This window comes from Bufo bufo, chromosome 7 (genome assembly GCF_905171765.1).
Source record: "Bufo bufo chromosome 7, aBufBuf1.1, whole genome shotgun sequence".
NCBI classification, from domain to species: domain Eukaryota; kingdom Metazoa; phylum Chordata; class Amphibia; order Anura; family Bufonidae; genus Bufo; species Bufo bufo.
Window position 1 is genome coordinate 100,151,226 of NC_053395.1, and position 17,138 is coordinate 100,168,363.

The 17,138-nt window shown below is 46.7% G+C and overlaps 1 protein-coding gene across 2 annotated transcripts in view; it reads left to right on the forward strand.

Annotated features, from left to right (window-relative positions):
• Positions 1-17,138, forward strand: part of SF3B1 (splicing factor 3b subunit 1) — a 203,636-nt gene that overhangs the window by 51,581 nt on the left and 134,917 nt on the right. For both annotated transcript variants that reach the window (XM_040441882.1, XM_040441883.1), the window contains exon 5: positions 13,421-13,500. In XM_040441882.1, coding sequence (XP_040297816.1) covers positions 13,421-13,500 — 80 coding nt within the window. The remainder of the gene's footprint in view (positions 1-13,420; positions 13,501-17,138) is intronic.

A 17,138-nucleotide genomic window follows, 5' to 3' on the forward strand; every position in this document is an offset into this window, starting at 1 on the left:
TGTGCAACGATTGCCTCAATGATAGATAATTGCAGTCCACCGAGGCTAGAAGAAGTTACAGAGAAGGGTTAGGATAACTAGCTAGCTTGCCCTAAAGATACACCGTCCTGTATTCCTGTCCTAAGAGGCAGGAGAAAAATTGGAATCGCCGTATGCAGTTGTTCTAGAGCTGTGGAGGCCCCGGCAATTGATGCAGTGAGGAGGGTTACCCCAGGCGGCGTAAGTCTCCATGGGGAGCTGCTGCTAAAGTCTGGGCTCCAATCTCTGTCCCTCATCTTCCGCTCCCCTTCCCAGAGCCTGGGGAGTTTTGAACTCTGGGATTCCTGCGATCCTCTGCGGCCGTGTTTGCATGTTTGGCCGCTGGCCCGCGTGTGCATCTACTTCCGGGGTCAAGCTGTTGCTGCCGATCGAAAGGGGAGGGAGCCGGCAGTGCCCGCTGAGAAGAAAAAGTTCATCCAGCTCACTGCCATGCCGACTGAAGAGCTGGCCGTTTCCCATTCTGGCTGATTGTACTGTGTGAAAGAATGGAGCAGGTTCAGAGTGTTGAGACCACCAATGATACATCGGTACCAGGGTGGGGTAAGAGGGGTCATTCATTTTTAGTATTGCTCATGGCTTCATGTTTATTTGTTTGTGCCTAGGTGTCTGAGTCTTCCAGGAAGACCTCCAGAGCTAAAGAAAGGGGGTGTGCTGTCAGTAAAAAGAAGCTACCCTCTGCGTGGGCTAAACCCTTTTGTCAAGGATGTGTCAGCAAGTTAATGGAGGAGGAAGCTCCATCTTTGATGAGCAGCATTAAGCAGATGATCCAGGATGAGGTCAGAGTCGGTTAGCGGATTGATTAAATGCCGCCCCGATACTTCTGCTGCTGCAGCTAAAGATTTCCCCCTCCACTGACGGCGATATCCTTTCTGATTTAGAGGAAGGAGAGTGTTTGTCATCTGATGATTCTTCTGAGGAGGAGGCCGCAAGGAAACCACTGTTTTCCGTACGCCTCCCACAACGGCACTTCAGCAGGAGGTTACCCCGCCCCCAGGGACAGTAAACTATGTAGAAAGCAGAAGTTTTAATGCCTCCTCCCCATTACCTTCTCCAGTCGTTTCCTGTCCCTTGGGATGAGTGGAAAGCTGGCAGGCTCCCTCCTGCCGAAGTTCCATGCGCCCAGCCTGCGGTGAGTATTCCCACCGCATGCTTGTGGCGTAAGTCCTGATTTCAGGCAGCCCCCGGACGGTGCACGGGCTCAGGGGAAGCCAGTTGCAGGGCCAGAAGGCACGCGGGATCTCTGGGCCGAGATCTCGCGAGATCCGGTCATGTGACCTCGGCCGGACCACGTGACGCGCCGGCAAGTCAGGTGACCAGGAAGTGATTTAAATTTGGCGGCGGGAAGCTGCAAAAACGCTGCAGAGTGTCTTCAGCAGAGCAGAGTGGATGCCTCATCGTGTCTCTGCAGCAGGAGAAGCCTTCTGATGCCCCTAAGGCCACCAGTCCGGTAAGCCTCCTCCTCTGGAGTAGTTTATATATACTGTCACCTGTGGGATTTTGTTTTTTGTAATCCTGGTGATGGCTACCCCACTCCTTCCCCTGCACTAAAGAGCCCCTGCTTTTTTTTTGTACTTACAGAATAGAGATACCGGAAGGAGTGGGGAATCTGCACAGAAGAAAAAATGTGCTATTTGCAAAAAGCATCTGGCAGGACATAGCAAAAAACCTATCTGCCAAAAGTATACTGACAAAATAATGGCTGAAGATTCCCCTTCTCTAGTGGAAAATTTACGATCCATTATAAGAGAAGAAGTGAGTTCAGCAGTGGAAGCAAAAATGGCATCTTTTCCCCAAAAATCTTCCACTTCTAAAATGGTCACGGAACCCCAGATAGAATGGGATATGGAGGACGACTATTTTAATGATTCGTCGGACTCTGGATCCTCCTCTGATGAGGAAGTCAGCGGTCCGTTATGCTCATTAGAAGACACTGACTGTCTCTTGAAGGCTAAATTGATCAACTCTGAATATTGAGGAATCTAGACAGTCAGTCGGTTCAGGATCAGATCTTCAAAGGGCTGGGTGATAGGAAGAGAAGAGTATTCCCCATACATGACAGAATCCGAAAGCTTATATGGGATGAGTGGAAGGACCCAGAAAAAAGGGCCGGTACTTCAAAAAACTTTAAAAGGAAATATTCCTTTAGCGAGGAAGATTCGGCTCTTTGGGATAAAATACCAAAGGTTGACGCCCCTGTTGCGCGAATCTCCAAAAAGGCAGCCTTGCCTTTTGAAGATGTGGGCTTATTAAAAGATGCTATGGATAAATGTGAATCCGCACTTAAAAAATCTTGGGAATCAAATACCGCTATGTTGAGGCCTAGCATAGCTGCCACCTATACGGCTAGATCTCTGGCTCTCTCAGCTGAAGGAGCACCTGGTCTCTGACACCCCCAGAGAGGATATCCTGGCCTCATTGCCGGTTTTGAAACGGGCCTCTAACTTCCTGGCAGACGCTTCTGCCGATCTTGTAAAGTTATCAACTAGGTCAGCGGCTCTTTCTAATACGGCAAGTAGGTCAGTCTAGTTACGCTCTTGGTCAGGCGATACCGCTTAAAAAATAAACTCTGCAGTATCCCTTGCGAAGGAGATCGTCTATTCGGTTCAGTCAGACAATATTCTTGAATAGGCCTCTGATAGAAGAAAAGGGTTTCCGCCAGAGTCCAGGTACTTCCAACAGCGCCGTTCCTTTCGCCCCCCAAAAAAAGGGTAGACAGGACCGTAGAAAAAAGGATCCCTCTAGTTCTTGGCAGTCCTCAAAGGGGAGAGGTAGGAATTTCCTCTTTAGCCAGGATAACTCTACAAAACAATCCTCCCAATGATGCCATGGGCCCGGTGGGGGGGGGGGGGGGGGGGGGGGGTTGAATGAGTTTGTCCCTTCCTGGGAAAAGATCTCAAACTCGGCCTGGGTCCTAGACGTAATCCGTCAGGGATACCAGCTGGAATTTTGCACTCCCCCCTCCAGACAGATTTGTATTAAACAAAAATATGAAGTCAGATCAGTCTCCTAGAGTCTCAGATTTCCCTTTTGGTTAGAAAAGAGAGCGGTGGTTCCAGTTCCAGCAGACCAGAAAGGAAGGGGATTCTACTCCCCAATTTTTCTCGTTAAAAAAAACTAATGGCTCCTTCAGAGCAATAATCAATCTAAGGCTCCTCAACAAGTATATAAAATACAAAAAGTTCAAAATGGAGACGGTAAGATCTACAGTAAACCTTTTAACACAACTGCTCAATGGTAACACTCGACCTCGCAGATGCATATTACATGTTCCGATCCATCAGAAACATCAAAAATATCTACGTTTCACCATTTTCAGGGGAGAGAGTCTTCTCCATCTCCAGTTTCAGGTGTTACCTTTTGGCCTGGCCTCAGCACCCAGAGTATTCACAAAGATTATTGCAGAAATCTCAGCTTTTTTCCACCAGAAGGGGATAAACTTCATACCCTATTTGGACGATTTTCTCATTACAGCAGCCTCCCAGACTCTGTCGCAGTTACAAGTGAAGTTTGTCCTGGAGACCTTAAGATCCCTAGGTTGGAAACTAAATCTGGAAAAATCAAATCTATCACCCAGCTGAAAGATGACCTTTCTAGGTATTCTTCTGGATTCGAGCCAGATGACCCCTTTTCTTCCAGAACAAAAGATTTGGGACATCAAATCTAAAATTTCCATCTTTTTACTCCAGAGAAAGGTCACGTTCCAAAGAATTATGAAAATTCTGGGACTCGTGACTTCGACGATTCCTGCGGTGAGAGAGGCCCAGGCTCACGGGAGACCACTACAGGAATTCCTGCTAAAACAGTGGAACAAAAGCATCTTCTCCCTGGAAAAGGCTGTTGCCTTACCTCCAAGGGTCAAACTCTCCTTGGGGTGGTGGCTGAACGAAAGAAACTTGGTCAAGGGGGTCCCTTGGAAGCTCTCCAATCAGATGGTGGTAACAACAGACGCAAGCGGGGCAGGCTGGAGAGCCCATTGTCAGCAGTTACAGGGGTCCGGGATGCAGAGACACTTCCCCTTTCTTCAAACGCCAAAGAGCTTGACCGTGTATATGGCCCTAAAAGCCATGGCTCCAGTCATCAGAGGACAAAAGTAAAAATCCTCTCCGACATCTCCACCACGGTGGTATATCTCAACAAGCAAGGGGGCATAAGAAGCAGTTCCCTTTGTCAGATAGCATCTCGGATCTTTGCTTAGGCAGAGTCAAACATCCTGTCCATAACCGCTGTCCATCTAAAGGGGGACGAGAAGACGCTGGCTGACTTCCTGAGCAGGAAGAGAATTTGGCCAGGGGAGTGGAGCCTCAAAAAAGCTGTGTTCAGGAACATCTGCAGCAAATGGGGAGTCCCAATAATAGACCTTTTTGCTTCCCAAAAGAACAAATGGGTGGACCTTTTCTATTCCCTCTCGGCGAAGGACCATCCGGTGAGAGTGGATGCCTTAGCGGGTCCATGGTCGTTGGGTCTGCTCTGTGTCCCCCCCTCCTTTCCAGCTCATACCAAAGGTTCTGGCAAAGATGAGAGGAACGATACCATGTCATCCTAGTGGCACCATACTGGCCCAAAAGGCCTTGGTTCTCCCTCCTTCTGAACCTCTCCAAGGGGGACTTCTGGACCCTTCCACAGTCTCCGGACCTCCTCCATCAGGGCCCAGCTTGGCATCTGGCAATCTGCCGACTAAAATTGACAGCGTGGAATTTGAGCGCTCCATTTTGAAGTCCATGGGCTTCTCTGATGCAGTTATCTCCACCCTGCTCTCTAGCAGAAAGCAAGTAACTTCCAATATCTACTGGAGAACTTGGATAACCTTCCTTTCATTTGCCAAGGAATCCTGAAATCCCACTCTTCCCCCAGATATGAAGGTAATCCTAGACTTCCTTCAGAAGGGGCTAGATAAAGGTCTTCGTGTCAGTACCATTAAGGTCCAGATTTCAGCCCTTAGTGCCTTCTTGGATATGAGATTGGCGGATTTGGATGTGGTCAAGAGGTTCATAAAGGGAGCCCGCAAACTTCACCCAGTTATTAGATCTACGGTTCCGCCTTGGGACCTTAATTTGGTCCTTCCCGTCCTTATGGACCATCCCTTTGAACATCTTGAGTCAATCCCCCCCCAAGGTTGCTGTCCTTTAATTCAGCTTTTCTCATAGCTATCACCTCAGCAAGGAGAGTGGGAGAGATCCAGGCTCTTTCATGCAGACCTCCATACCTATCCATCCTTGACTACAGAATTATATTGAGACATGAACCCCCCCCCCCCCCCCTTACCAAAGGTATTCTCAAAATTCCACTGCCAACAGGAGATTCTTACCCACCTTCTGCACACGGGCAAAATCTTCAAAAGAAAGACGTTTCCATCATCTGGATGTACGCAGATGCATACTTGCCTATCTGGAAGCCACAAAAGGACTGCGAAAATCCGACCGTCTTCTGGTCCAGTATGCAGGCCAAAAAAGGGGGCAGGCAGCATCAAAAATTACTATAGCCTGCTGGATAAGAATGACCATTGCCGTGGCATATACAGTTAAGGGTCTTACTCCTCCAGACTGTTTAAAAGCCCATTCAACCAGAGCGATTTCCACCTCTTGGGCAGAATCCGCCTCCTTGTCTCAGATCTGCCAAGCCGCTACATGGTCAAATCCTTCCACCTTTTTCAACCACTATAGGTTGGACGTTCAGTCCAATTCAGATTTGTTGTTCGGACGAAAAGTCCTGTCAGCGGCAGTCTCCCCCCCCCCCCCCCCCCCCCCCCCCCCAATGGATTCCTTTTTGTTATTCCTCTATTCCTCCTGCTGAAGTGCTGTTGTGGGAGGCATACGGAAAAGATAATTACTCTTACCGGTAATTGGATTTTCCGTATAGCCTCCACAATGGCACTGGGTTTTTTCCCACCCATTGTTTGCTTGTATTCTTTTGTCTATCACTTGATTCATATCTCCCTACAAATAAAAGGTCTTCAGCATCATCCTGGTTCCTTTGGTACTTACTGGAGAAGGTAATGGGGAAGAGACATTTAAACTTCTGCTTTCTACATAGTTTCCTGTCCCTGGGGGCGGGGTAACCTCCTGCTGAAGTGCCATTGTGGAGGCTGAGAACACTAACTCCCTAGTCAAGGCGGTTAGAGCTACTATGGGGTTGGATGATCAAAGACCTCAGCAATCGGTGCAAGACTGTTTGTTTGAGAGCCTAGGTCCTAGGAAGAGGTAAGTGTTTGATATACATAAGAACATTCAGGCAGTAATCGCCAGAGAATGGAAAAGACCTGATAGGAAGTTTTTCGTTCCTTCCTCTGTTAAACTGAAATATCCATTTGATGAAGTCTCTGCCCCCTGGGATAGGGCCCCAAAAATAGATGCTTCTATGCCTAAGATAGTCAGGAAAAATGCACTCCCCTTTGAAGATATGGGTTCCCTTAAGAACCCAATGAACAGAAGGAAAGAGGTTTATTCAAAGAAAAATTGGGAGGTGTCTGCAGCAGCTTTTAAACCCGCTATTGCTGCTACGTCTGTTGCTAGGTCCTTTAAAGGTCCTTAAATGGGGGCGTTAGAGGCCCACATTAAAGGAGGTACCCCTAGGGAACAGTTACTTACCTGCTTCCCCATTATAAACAATGTCCTAGATTTCTTGGCTGATGCCTCTGTGGACTCCTTAAGGTTCTCAGCTAGGGCTTCGGCCTTATCTAACTCTGCCCGTAGGGCTGTTTGGTTAAAGGGCTGGAATGGGGACGCTTCCTCTAAGACAAAGCTTTGCGCTATCCCCTGTTGGGGTGAGTTTGTTTGGCCCTGTCCTTGACGACTTTCTAGCAAAGGCCTCCGACAAGAAAAAAGACTTTCCCTCCACCTTCCCCCCCGGAGGTCTTTCTGTCCTAGCTTTAATAAAGCAGGATTTAAGGGAATGGAGAGAGCAAAGCAGTTTGCTGGTGTCACTAGAAAAAATATAAGGTTTCTTTTTCTTTTTTCCAGGCCAGATGCCTCAAAGAAACAGTCCCAATGACGCCAGGCCCCCTGTCGGAGATGGTCTGTCTTTTTGCCCATTGGTGGCAGGAGATCTCCGACAGCACATGGATAAACTCTAATAAGTGAAGGCCTCAGGTTAAACTTTCAAAGCTTTCCAGAGGGGAGATTTGTGGTCACAGATTACCGGTCAGATCCCACAAAGCGGTCAACTATCATTGCAGAAGTGTTTTCCCTAATAGAGAAGAGTGTTGCTAAAAGTCCCAGAGCAGGAGGTGACAAAAGGGTTTTTACACTCCCCTGTATCTCGTCAAGAAACCAAATGGCTAGTTTTGAACCATAAAAAACTTAAAATGCTTAAACCAGTATCTGTTGTACGAGAAGTTTCTTATGGAGTCCATCAGGTCAGCAGTAAGCTATCTTTCCCCCGGAATGCTTTATGGCCACAGTGGACTTGAGGGATGCATATTACCATGTCCCTGTCCATCCCAGCCATCAGATGTTTCTGAGGGTAGCAGTCCAATTAGGGAAGGAAGTTCTACATCCTCCGTTTCAGGCCTTACCCTTTGGACTTTTGCAGGCTCCGAGGGTGTTCACGAAGTTTGTTTTGGAAATGATGGCCCACATGAGGGAGAGAGTCATTATACCTTACCTGAACGACTTTCTTCTTGTGTCTGTCAGATCGGGCTCTTCAGAGACATATTGCCTGGTTGAGGGAAGGGCTAGAAAAGCTAGGTTGGGAGATAAATCTAGAAAAGTCCAGTTTATGTCCAAGCCAGAGGTGCAGCTTCCTAGGGATGATTTTGTCCTCCAGATCCCAGAAGTGTCTGTTACCCCTTCAGAAAGCCTTACTAATAAAGTCCAGGGTCCAACGGATTCACTTGCACCCATCTGTCACCCTAAGAGCAGCCAATGTCTGTGTTGGGTCTCATGACGGCTGTAATTCTTGGGGTAGAATGGGCCCAATATCATTCAAGAATTCCCTAGCTTCAGATTCTACAGGAATACAGATGTATTCCCTCTCTGGACTCTGAAATCTCTTTAGTACCTCGGACGCTGAGCTCCTTGAGGTGGTGGATGGATTTAGAGAATCTACCAAGAGGAGTCCCGTGGATCAGAGAATCAGTTCTTCCTTTAACGAAGGATGCAAGTCCATCCGGTTGGGGAGTCCATGTGGCGTCCATTCTGTTACAGGGAAGCTGGGACAGCAGAGCTTTATCCTAGTCTCACAATTTCAGGGAGTTAAATGCGATCAGGTTAGCCCTGGTACAGAGTCTTCCCATTATCAGAGGCAGAAATGTACAGATCTACTCGGACAACACAACAACTGTAGCCTATATCAATCGGCAGGGATCAGGGCCTCATGTCTCTCACCCATCAGATATTCAGTCTGGCAGAAGCTTCTCTATCATCTTTCTGCGGTGGATCTAAAGGGCTCAGACAAAGTTCCTGAGTCGTCGTCATGTAAACCAGGGAGATTGGTCCCTAGATCAAAAGGTATTCAACCAGGTCACAGGCCTAGTACTTTAAAGGTCCAGATATCTGCTTTAAGTGCCTTATTTGAGTATAGACTAGCAGAACATCCCTGGGTCAAGAGGTTTGTTACAACTGTGTCCAAGTTATCCCCAGTCTCAAAAGTTAAAACCCCTCCTTGGGATTTAAACTTGGCCCTCTCTGCTCTCTTCTGACCCCTTTGAGCCGATTTGATAATATCTCCCCAAAGATGCTCTCCCTAAAGCTTGCTTTCCTGCTTGCCATTACCTCGGCCTGAAGGGTTAGTGAGATCACTGCGCTCTCTGCTGATCCCCCTATTTGGTTATCTTGGAGGATCGGGTAGTGATTTCTCCTGAGCCTCCTTTTGAAGAAAAGTCTTATTTTCATTGTTCTGAGCCAAAGTTATTACTTCGTGAAGTCTTGCGTGACTTTGTGTAATAACTTCATAGATTAATTTTCACTGTAAAAAAACATTTCCCGAACTCTTAAAACCGAACCAGAGTTCGGGAAATTGTTTTTTTACAGTAAAAATTAATCTATGAAGTTATTACGCGAAGTCACGCGAGACTCCGCGAAGTAATCACTTTGGCTCATCTGATCCAATACATTCTAATACTGTACGGAGCGCTCGCTCTGTACAGTATTGGACCAAAGTTTTATGCAAATCGACTTTGGATGTTTCATCCGAAGTCTATTCGCTCATCCCTAAATTGCATAGTTAGTTTCCTTTTTTAATGTGTTACAATGTGTTAAGATGCGGCTATATGTAGCTGCCGAGCTAACTCTCAGCTACAGCCGAAGGGGAGAAAGTTCATGCTGTGGTATTCATATCAAGCGCAGTGAGCTAGCTGTCGGCTACGGCCGAAGGGGGGAGGCGGGTGGAGTTCATGCTGCAAGTGTGTAAATCAAACGCAGCGAGTGGAATTATTCCTGATGTACTAGGTGTAATGTTCGTGTAGGCGCATACTGTCACATGCAGGGAGGAGAGAAGATATATTTGAACGCGGCCATATGTAGCTACTAGGCTGGCTGTCAGCTACGGCCAAGGAGGAAGACTTTCTTATGATTGGTATGCATATCAAGCGTGTAGGGTGAAGGAGATTATTCTTGCTTTGCTAGGTGAGAGAATATATTTATATTAGAACATATACAGTTGCAAGAAAAATGTGAATCCTTTGGAATGATATGGATTTCTGCACAAATTGGTCATAAAATGTGATCCGATATTCATCTAAGTCACAACAATAGACAATCAGTCTGCTTAAACTAATAACACACACAATTAAATGTTACCATGTTTTTATTGAACACACCATGTAAACATTCACAGTGCAGGTGGAAAAAGTATGTGAACCCCTAGACTAATGACCTCCAAGAGCTAATTGGAGTGAGGTGTCAGCCAACTGGAGTCCAATCAATGAGATGAGATTGGAGGTGTTGGTTACAGCTGCCCTGCCCTATAAAAAAACACACCAGTTCTGGGTTTGCTTTTCACAAGAAGCATTGCCTGATGTGAATGATGCCTTGCACAAAAGAACTCTCAGAAGACCCACGATTAAGAATTTTTGACTTGCATAAAGCTGGAAAGGGTTATAAAAGTTTCTCCAAAAGCCTTGCTGTTCATCAGTCCACGGTAAGACAAATTGTCTATAAATGGAGAAAGTTCAGCACTGCTGCTACTCTCCCTAGGAGTGGCCGTCCTGTAAACATGACTGCAAGAGCACAGCTCAGACTGCTCAATGAGGTGACGAAGAATCCTAGAGTGTCAGCTAAAGACTTACAAAAGTCTCTGGCATATGCTAACATCTGTTAGTGAATCTACGATACGTAAAACACTAAACAAGAATGGATTTCATGGGAGGATACCACAGAGGAAGCCACTGCTGTCCAAAAAAAAACATTGCTGCACGTTTACAGTTTGCAGAAGAGCACCTGGATGTTCCACAGCAGTACTGGCAAAATATTCTGTGGACAGATGAAACCAAAGTTGAGTTGTTTGGAAGAAACACACAACACTGTGTGGAGAAAGAGGCACAGCAGACCAACATCAAAACCTCATCCCAACTGTGAAGTATGGTGGTGGGGGCATCATGGTTTGGGGCTGCTTTGCTGCGTCAGGGCTTGGACGGATTGCTATCATCTAAGGCAAAATGAATTCCCAAGTTTATCAAGACATTTTGCAGGAGAACTTAAAGAGGACCTTTCACCGATTATTACACTATGAACTAAGTATACAGACATGTAGAGCGGCGCCCGGGGATCTCACTGCACTTACTATTATCCCCGGGCGCCGCTCCGTTCTCCTGCTATGCCCTCCGGTATCTCTGTTCACAAAGTTATGGTAGGCGGAGTCTGCCCTTGTTCTTCTGTAGCGCTGGCCAATCGCATTGCAGAGCTCACAGCCTGGGAGAAAATAACCTCCCAGGCTGTGAGCTCTGCGCTGCGATTGGCCAGCGCTAGAGCAGAACAAGGGCAGACTCCGCCTACCATAACTTAGAGACTGAAATCTCCGCCTACTATAACTTGGTGAGCGGAGATTCCGGAGGGCATAGCAGGAGAACGGAGCGGCGCCCGGGGATAATAGTAAGTGCAGTGAGATCCCCGGGCGCCGCTCTACATGTCTGTATACTTAGTTCATAGTGTAATAATCGGTGAAAGGTCCTCTTTAAGGTCATCTGTCCACCAGCTGAAGCTCAACAGAAGATGGGTGTTGCAACAGGACAACGACCCAAAGCATAGAAGTAAATAAACAGAATGGCTTAAACAAAAGAAAATACGCCTTCTGGAGTGGCCCAGTCAGAGTCCTGACCTCAACCCAATTGAGATGCTGTGGCATGACCTCAAGAAAGCAATTCACACCAGACATCCCAAGAATATTGCTGAACTGAAACCGTTCTGTAAAGAGGAATGGTCAAGAATTACTCCTGACCGTTGTGCACCTCTGATCTACAACTACAAGAAACGTTTGGTTGAAGTTATTGCTGCCAAAGGAGGTTCAACCAGTTATTAAATCCAAGGGTTCACATACTTTTTCCACCTGCACTGTGAATGTTTACATGGTGTGTTCAGTAAAAACATAGTAACATTTAATTCTTTGTGTGTTATTAGTTTAAGCAGACTGTGATTGTCTATTGTTGTGACTTAGATGATCAGATCACATTTTATGACCAATTTGTGCAGAAATCCATATAATTCCAAAGGGTTCACATACTTTTTCTTGCAATTGTAAGTGCCAGCTGTCTCGTACAGGAGGAGGAGAGAGTATTCTGTATAGGTTCTATATACCAACAGCTTATCGGGCATAAATTATAGCATTAGGCTGTTGGCATATAGAACCTATACAGAATTCCTCCTCCTTTTTCCTTTACCTTTTCCTTTTTTCTTTTTTTTTTCTTTTTCTTTTTCTTTTCCAGATAAACAGGACAGTCAAATTAGTATTAAGAATATTTGAGTGTAATATTGGGAATTTCTGTCTTTTGGGGCATTGATATTTGGATACCGTTGTCATGATACAAGGGAGAACAAGTCGCCAGCTTCTCCTACAAATGTGAACACTAAACTACAGGCATTAGTAATCAGTTGTATTTGTTTACAGGGACTTTACTTGCAGACTACAAAGACATTATTTTTTCCTACAAAATTAATGGTGCTATTATTTGTATGAGACTATTGGGTAAAATGCTAAACAAAATCCAGTTAATGTAGTACTTTCCTTTTTTGGTTTTAGTTTTCTTTTAACAATGTGCCCCACCCATTTGCAGAAGTAATAGAATTTTACATTTTGGGACTAATTTTCTGCACGGTAAATTTTTCTCTGTACTTCATATTCTTTCAACTGAAGAAAATATTCTATAGACCATGTTCAGGTATAGTGTGTGTATCTGTACTTAAGAAACCTTAGGCCTCTTTCACACTTGCGTTGTCCGAATCCGGCGTGTACTCCACTTGCCGGAATTACACTCCGGATCCGGAAAAACGCAAGTGTACTGAAAGCATTTGAAGACGGAACTGTCTTCAAAATGCTTTCAGTGTTACTATGGCAGCCAGGACGCTATTAAAGTCCTGGTTGCCATAGTAGGAGCGGGGGAGCAGTATACTTACAGTCCGTGCGGCTCCCGGGGCGCTCCAGAATGACGTCAGAGCGCCCCATGCGCATGGATGACGTGTCCAATGCGATCACATGATCCATGCGCTTGGGGCGCCCTGACGTCACTCTGGAGCGCCCCGGGAGCCGCACGGACGGTAAGTATACTGCTCCCCCGCTCCCCGCTACACTTTACTATGGCTGCCAGGACTTTAGCGTCCCGGCAGCCATGGTAACAATTCAGAAAATGCTAAATGTCGGCTCCGGCAATGCGCCGAAACGACGTTTAGCTTAAGGCCGGATCCGGATCAATGCCTTTCAATGGGCATTAATTCCGGATCCGGCCTTGCGGCAAGTCTTCAGGGTTTTTGGCCGGAGCAAAAAGCGCAGCATGCTGCAGTATTTTCTCCGGCCAAAAAACGTTCCGTTCCGGAACTGAAGACATCCTGATGCATCCTGAACGGATTTCACTCCATTCAGAATGCATGGGGATAATCCTGATCAGGATTCTTCCGGCATAGAGCCTCGACGACGGAACTCTATGCCGGAAGAAAAGAACGCAGGTGTGAAAGAGCCCTTACTTGGGTAATGTTTTGCGTATAATTTTTCAAGTCAGAACTGCTGATGGCGTGAAAAGGCTGAAAAGTGTAAGTTTTAAGGAATAGTGACCACGGAACCGATCACTTCTGAAGACCGTTTTTTGTCCTTGCCTTTTTTCTTTTTTTTTCTTTTAATGCATATATCTAATTGTGTGTAGTCTCACTGTAATGGCTACATATAAACTTTTAGGTGTAATTAAAGTTATATCCAGCATCCTGCTATATTTTTTTTTTTACTATTGTTACTTCCTTTGTAGGTGGCAAGACTCCTGATCCAAAAACAAATGCTCGGACGTACACTGATGTTATGCGAGAAAAGCAACTGATTAAGGAGCATGTAAGTTTATGTATAGAAATGTTTTCAGCATTGTTACTATTAACCCCTTACTGACCACCCATACAACCTCTTACGGAGGTCACTAAGGCCTTAGGCTGGACCTTCTTACCGCGACCCTCTAAGCCCTGCATGGGTTTCACATGCAACTGAGTGAAGGGTCTCCAGTCTCCCCTGCTCTCTGTTCTCTGCTTTATGGCCCAGATTGGCAGCAGTACAGATCCAGGCATTTTAACCTCTTAGATGCCATGGGCAGGAGCACCCTTTGTATTAATGGAGTTTCCCGGGCTTTTAATATTAATGACCTATCCTCAGGATAGGTCATCAATATCAGATCGGCGGATATCCAGTACCACTGCCGATCAGCTGTATGAGGAGACTATGCCGGCAGTGCGCACATGCTGTCTCCCGGGTGATGCCGGGTGTCTGTCCCCCGCAGATCTCATATTGTTGACCTATCCTGAGGATAGGTTGTCAATATTAAAAGCCTGGACAACCCCTTTAAATCTGTTACAGAGGGAGCAGACTCCCTCTGTCTCCCATCAGCACCCCACGACGGAGGGTCCCGAGTGTTGGTCTGTGCATGCAGGCTTCTGCTTAGTGAAGGTGCCTAGCACCTCTGTGGTGCAGCCTGCTGGATGTCCGTGCGGATGGTAAAATACATTGCAAAGCATGAACAGTGTAGTTTATTTTAGAAGCAATAAAAAAATAATCTATTATAGTCCAATTTTGGGACTATTAAATGGTAAAAGTAAAAAAAGAAAAGTTTTATTAAAGAGAATCTCAAGTAAAAATGTTCTTTCCATTGAAAAAACGCACTTCAATGAAAAAAAAGCACAAATAAAATCTCCATATATTTAGTATCGCCTAGTTCATAATGACAGTTAACGTATGTTTTGCCCTGTAAGACGCATTTAGGTTTTAGAGGAGAACAACTAACCTGTAAAATCTTTTTCTCGCTTAGTTCATTGGGGACACAGGACCATGGGTATAGCTGCTTGCTGCCACTAGGAGGCGACACTAGGCTGAGAAGTGATAACTCCTTCCCTGCCGGCTATACCCCCTCCAGCCAGTTTGTGCCCAAGCAATAGGAGTAGGAGAAAAAAACATACGGTAAACAACCAATAACTGACAAATGCCTATCGGACCGAACCAGAACTGAGGACCATACTGACCCACCAACCGCCATCATTTGTGGCAAACAGAACCACTGGGTGGGAGCTGTGTCCCCTAATGAACTAAGCGAGAAAGAGATTTTACAGGGGAGTTCACAAAAATCTCGTTTTTTTTCTCGCTCTTATCATTAGGGGACACAGGACCGTGGGACGACTTAAAGCAGTCTACCAGGAGGGAAGCAAATCGCACGTCCATGGAGAAAAAACGACCTTGAGGATGCTTAATCCACTGCCGCCTGCAAGACCTTGCTGCCTGGAGCAGCATCCGCCGATGCCTAGGAAGGTGTGCCCGGAAGACCAAGACCACTGATTTCTACAACTGGAAAGCTAATGCAGGGAGTAGATGAACCTGAGACGTGCCGACCGCTGGTGGGTAGGCCATAACTCCGCTGGGCGGTGCCTTTCCCTGGGAGCAGAATGCCTGAGCAACTGTCAAACAGATATACCTGGAAAACATCCCTTTGGAGGCCGTCAGCTTTGACAAGGACCTCCAGGAAAAAAACAGGTAAAAGTCCGTACAGCGGAAAGCGCTAGTAATGGACCAGCAAACCTTAGAGGTCAAATCACATGGCTGATTTAGAGCCTGCTCTCTATAATGCGAAGGAAAAAGAAGAGAAACCCATGTCTGAGATGACTTGGAAAGCGGTGACTACCTTCTGCAAAGGAGGCCTAAGGACACCCAGTAGAAGCATGGTACCATGCTGTCTCAGTTAAGAAGAGCTAGCCTTAAACACTCCACCTAAAGAGGGTGCTGAACAGAAGCGACTGCCGAAGCAGTGCCAGGGTAGAATCCCTACCTGAGGTGGGCTGCCCCACTGCAGCGACTACGATCTCTAGCCCTATCGTGCAAACTTCCCCTGCGGAGAAGAACACGCTGTAGTAGCCAATGCAGAGTGCCGGCTAGACACACTCACCTAGATAAGCAAGAGTGGTGGACAAAGAATACAGAGACAGTGCCACGTTCGGCTCGCTGGATCGTAATCACAATATTTTGTGTAAGGGTGTGCGCACTACACGTTGTCGAGGACCAAAACCATGACCGACCTGAACGGTGGAGGCCCATGGGGATGGTGGGGGTCTCTAGGACACACAAGTGTTGCTGGGTAACCCGCCTGAGAGAACAAAGGTCGACATATTTTCGCCCCCAACCAGCACCGGAAGAAAAAGGATACAATATGGAAGTAGCCACAGTATCGAGTGGCAGTATCCATGTACTACTAGATGAAGAGTACAAGGCACAAACGGTGCTGACTGTTGCCACGGCCCACCTGTGAAGGAAGCCAAGGTATCTAGTGGCGTAGTTGAATTATAGCATGTAAAGATGCTTAGTGATTCCCCTGTTAACGGATCACTTGTAGAAGGGGGTAATGCCAAGGAAGCATGGTAAAGCCAAACGACTGATGGAATAGTATCCAGTGGTAGTGCAATCTAAGGAAAGTGGTTAGCTCTATAATCAGAACAGTGTCCAACGGTAGTGTAATTACCACTGGATGCAGTGCTTACTGTAGACATTACCCCCCTCCATAGGTGGGGTAGTGTAATTACTCCACCTATGAAGGGGAGAAGCCTATACAGGAAGTACTGTATCCCGAGGTAGTGCAAGTACCTCACCTATGGAAGGAAGTAATGCACGCAGCAGGAACTGAATCCAGTGGTAGAGAAATTACGCCCCTAATGGAAGGGGGTAATGCATATGACTAGTTCTGTACCCGGTGGGAAGTGCAATTCCTCCACCTATGTAAAAGGGTAATGCATACGGTAAACACTGCAACCAGTGACAATGCCATAACGCCACCTATGAAAGAGGCTAATGCATACGGCCAGTACTGTACCCAGTGGAATTGCAATTCCGCCACCTACGGAAGGGAGAACACCTATGGCTGGCACTTATAGAAGAAGGTAATGTACTGTATCCAGTAGTAGTGCAAATACCGCATAAGGAAGGGGGTAATGCATACAACAAGGACGCAATCTTGGAAGATTGAACTGGATTCATGTCAGTCAGAATAAAAAATTTTTTTTTTTTTTTTTTCCTCTTCTCCCCCCCCCGTCCCCCCCTCTTCCTTCCCCTTCCCCCCCTCTTCCTTCCCCTTCCCCCCCCCCCGTCCCCCCCTCTTCCTTCCCCTTCCCCCTCAGAACCAACCCCTTCCTGGGGTTGGAAGGGTGGCGGTGCGGAGTTGACCGAGGAGGAAATATGTCCTGCTCTGGCCCGCTCATGCGCAGTTCTACCTCTCAGCGTCTAGCCATGGCAGTTGCAGGCTGCGTCGGTGGTGATTTAATAATCAAACCCCCTAGGGGGTGAAATATGAACTTATACAGGACCACTCACCGGATTGTGCAGGCGGTGCTTAATCAACCAACGACCCATGATGGTGGATTGGAAACTTGAAGAGGTCCTCCATTTTGTTGGGCAGGTGGTGACATATAAACCAGACGACCCAGAAGGGTGGCTTGGGAATCCTTCAG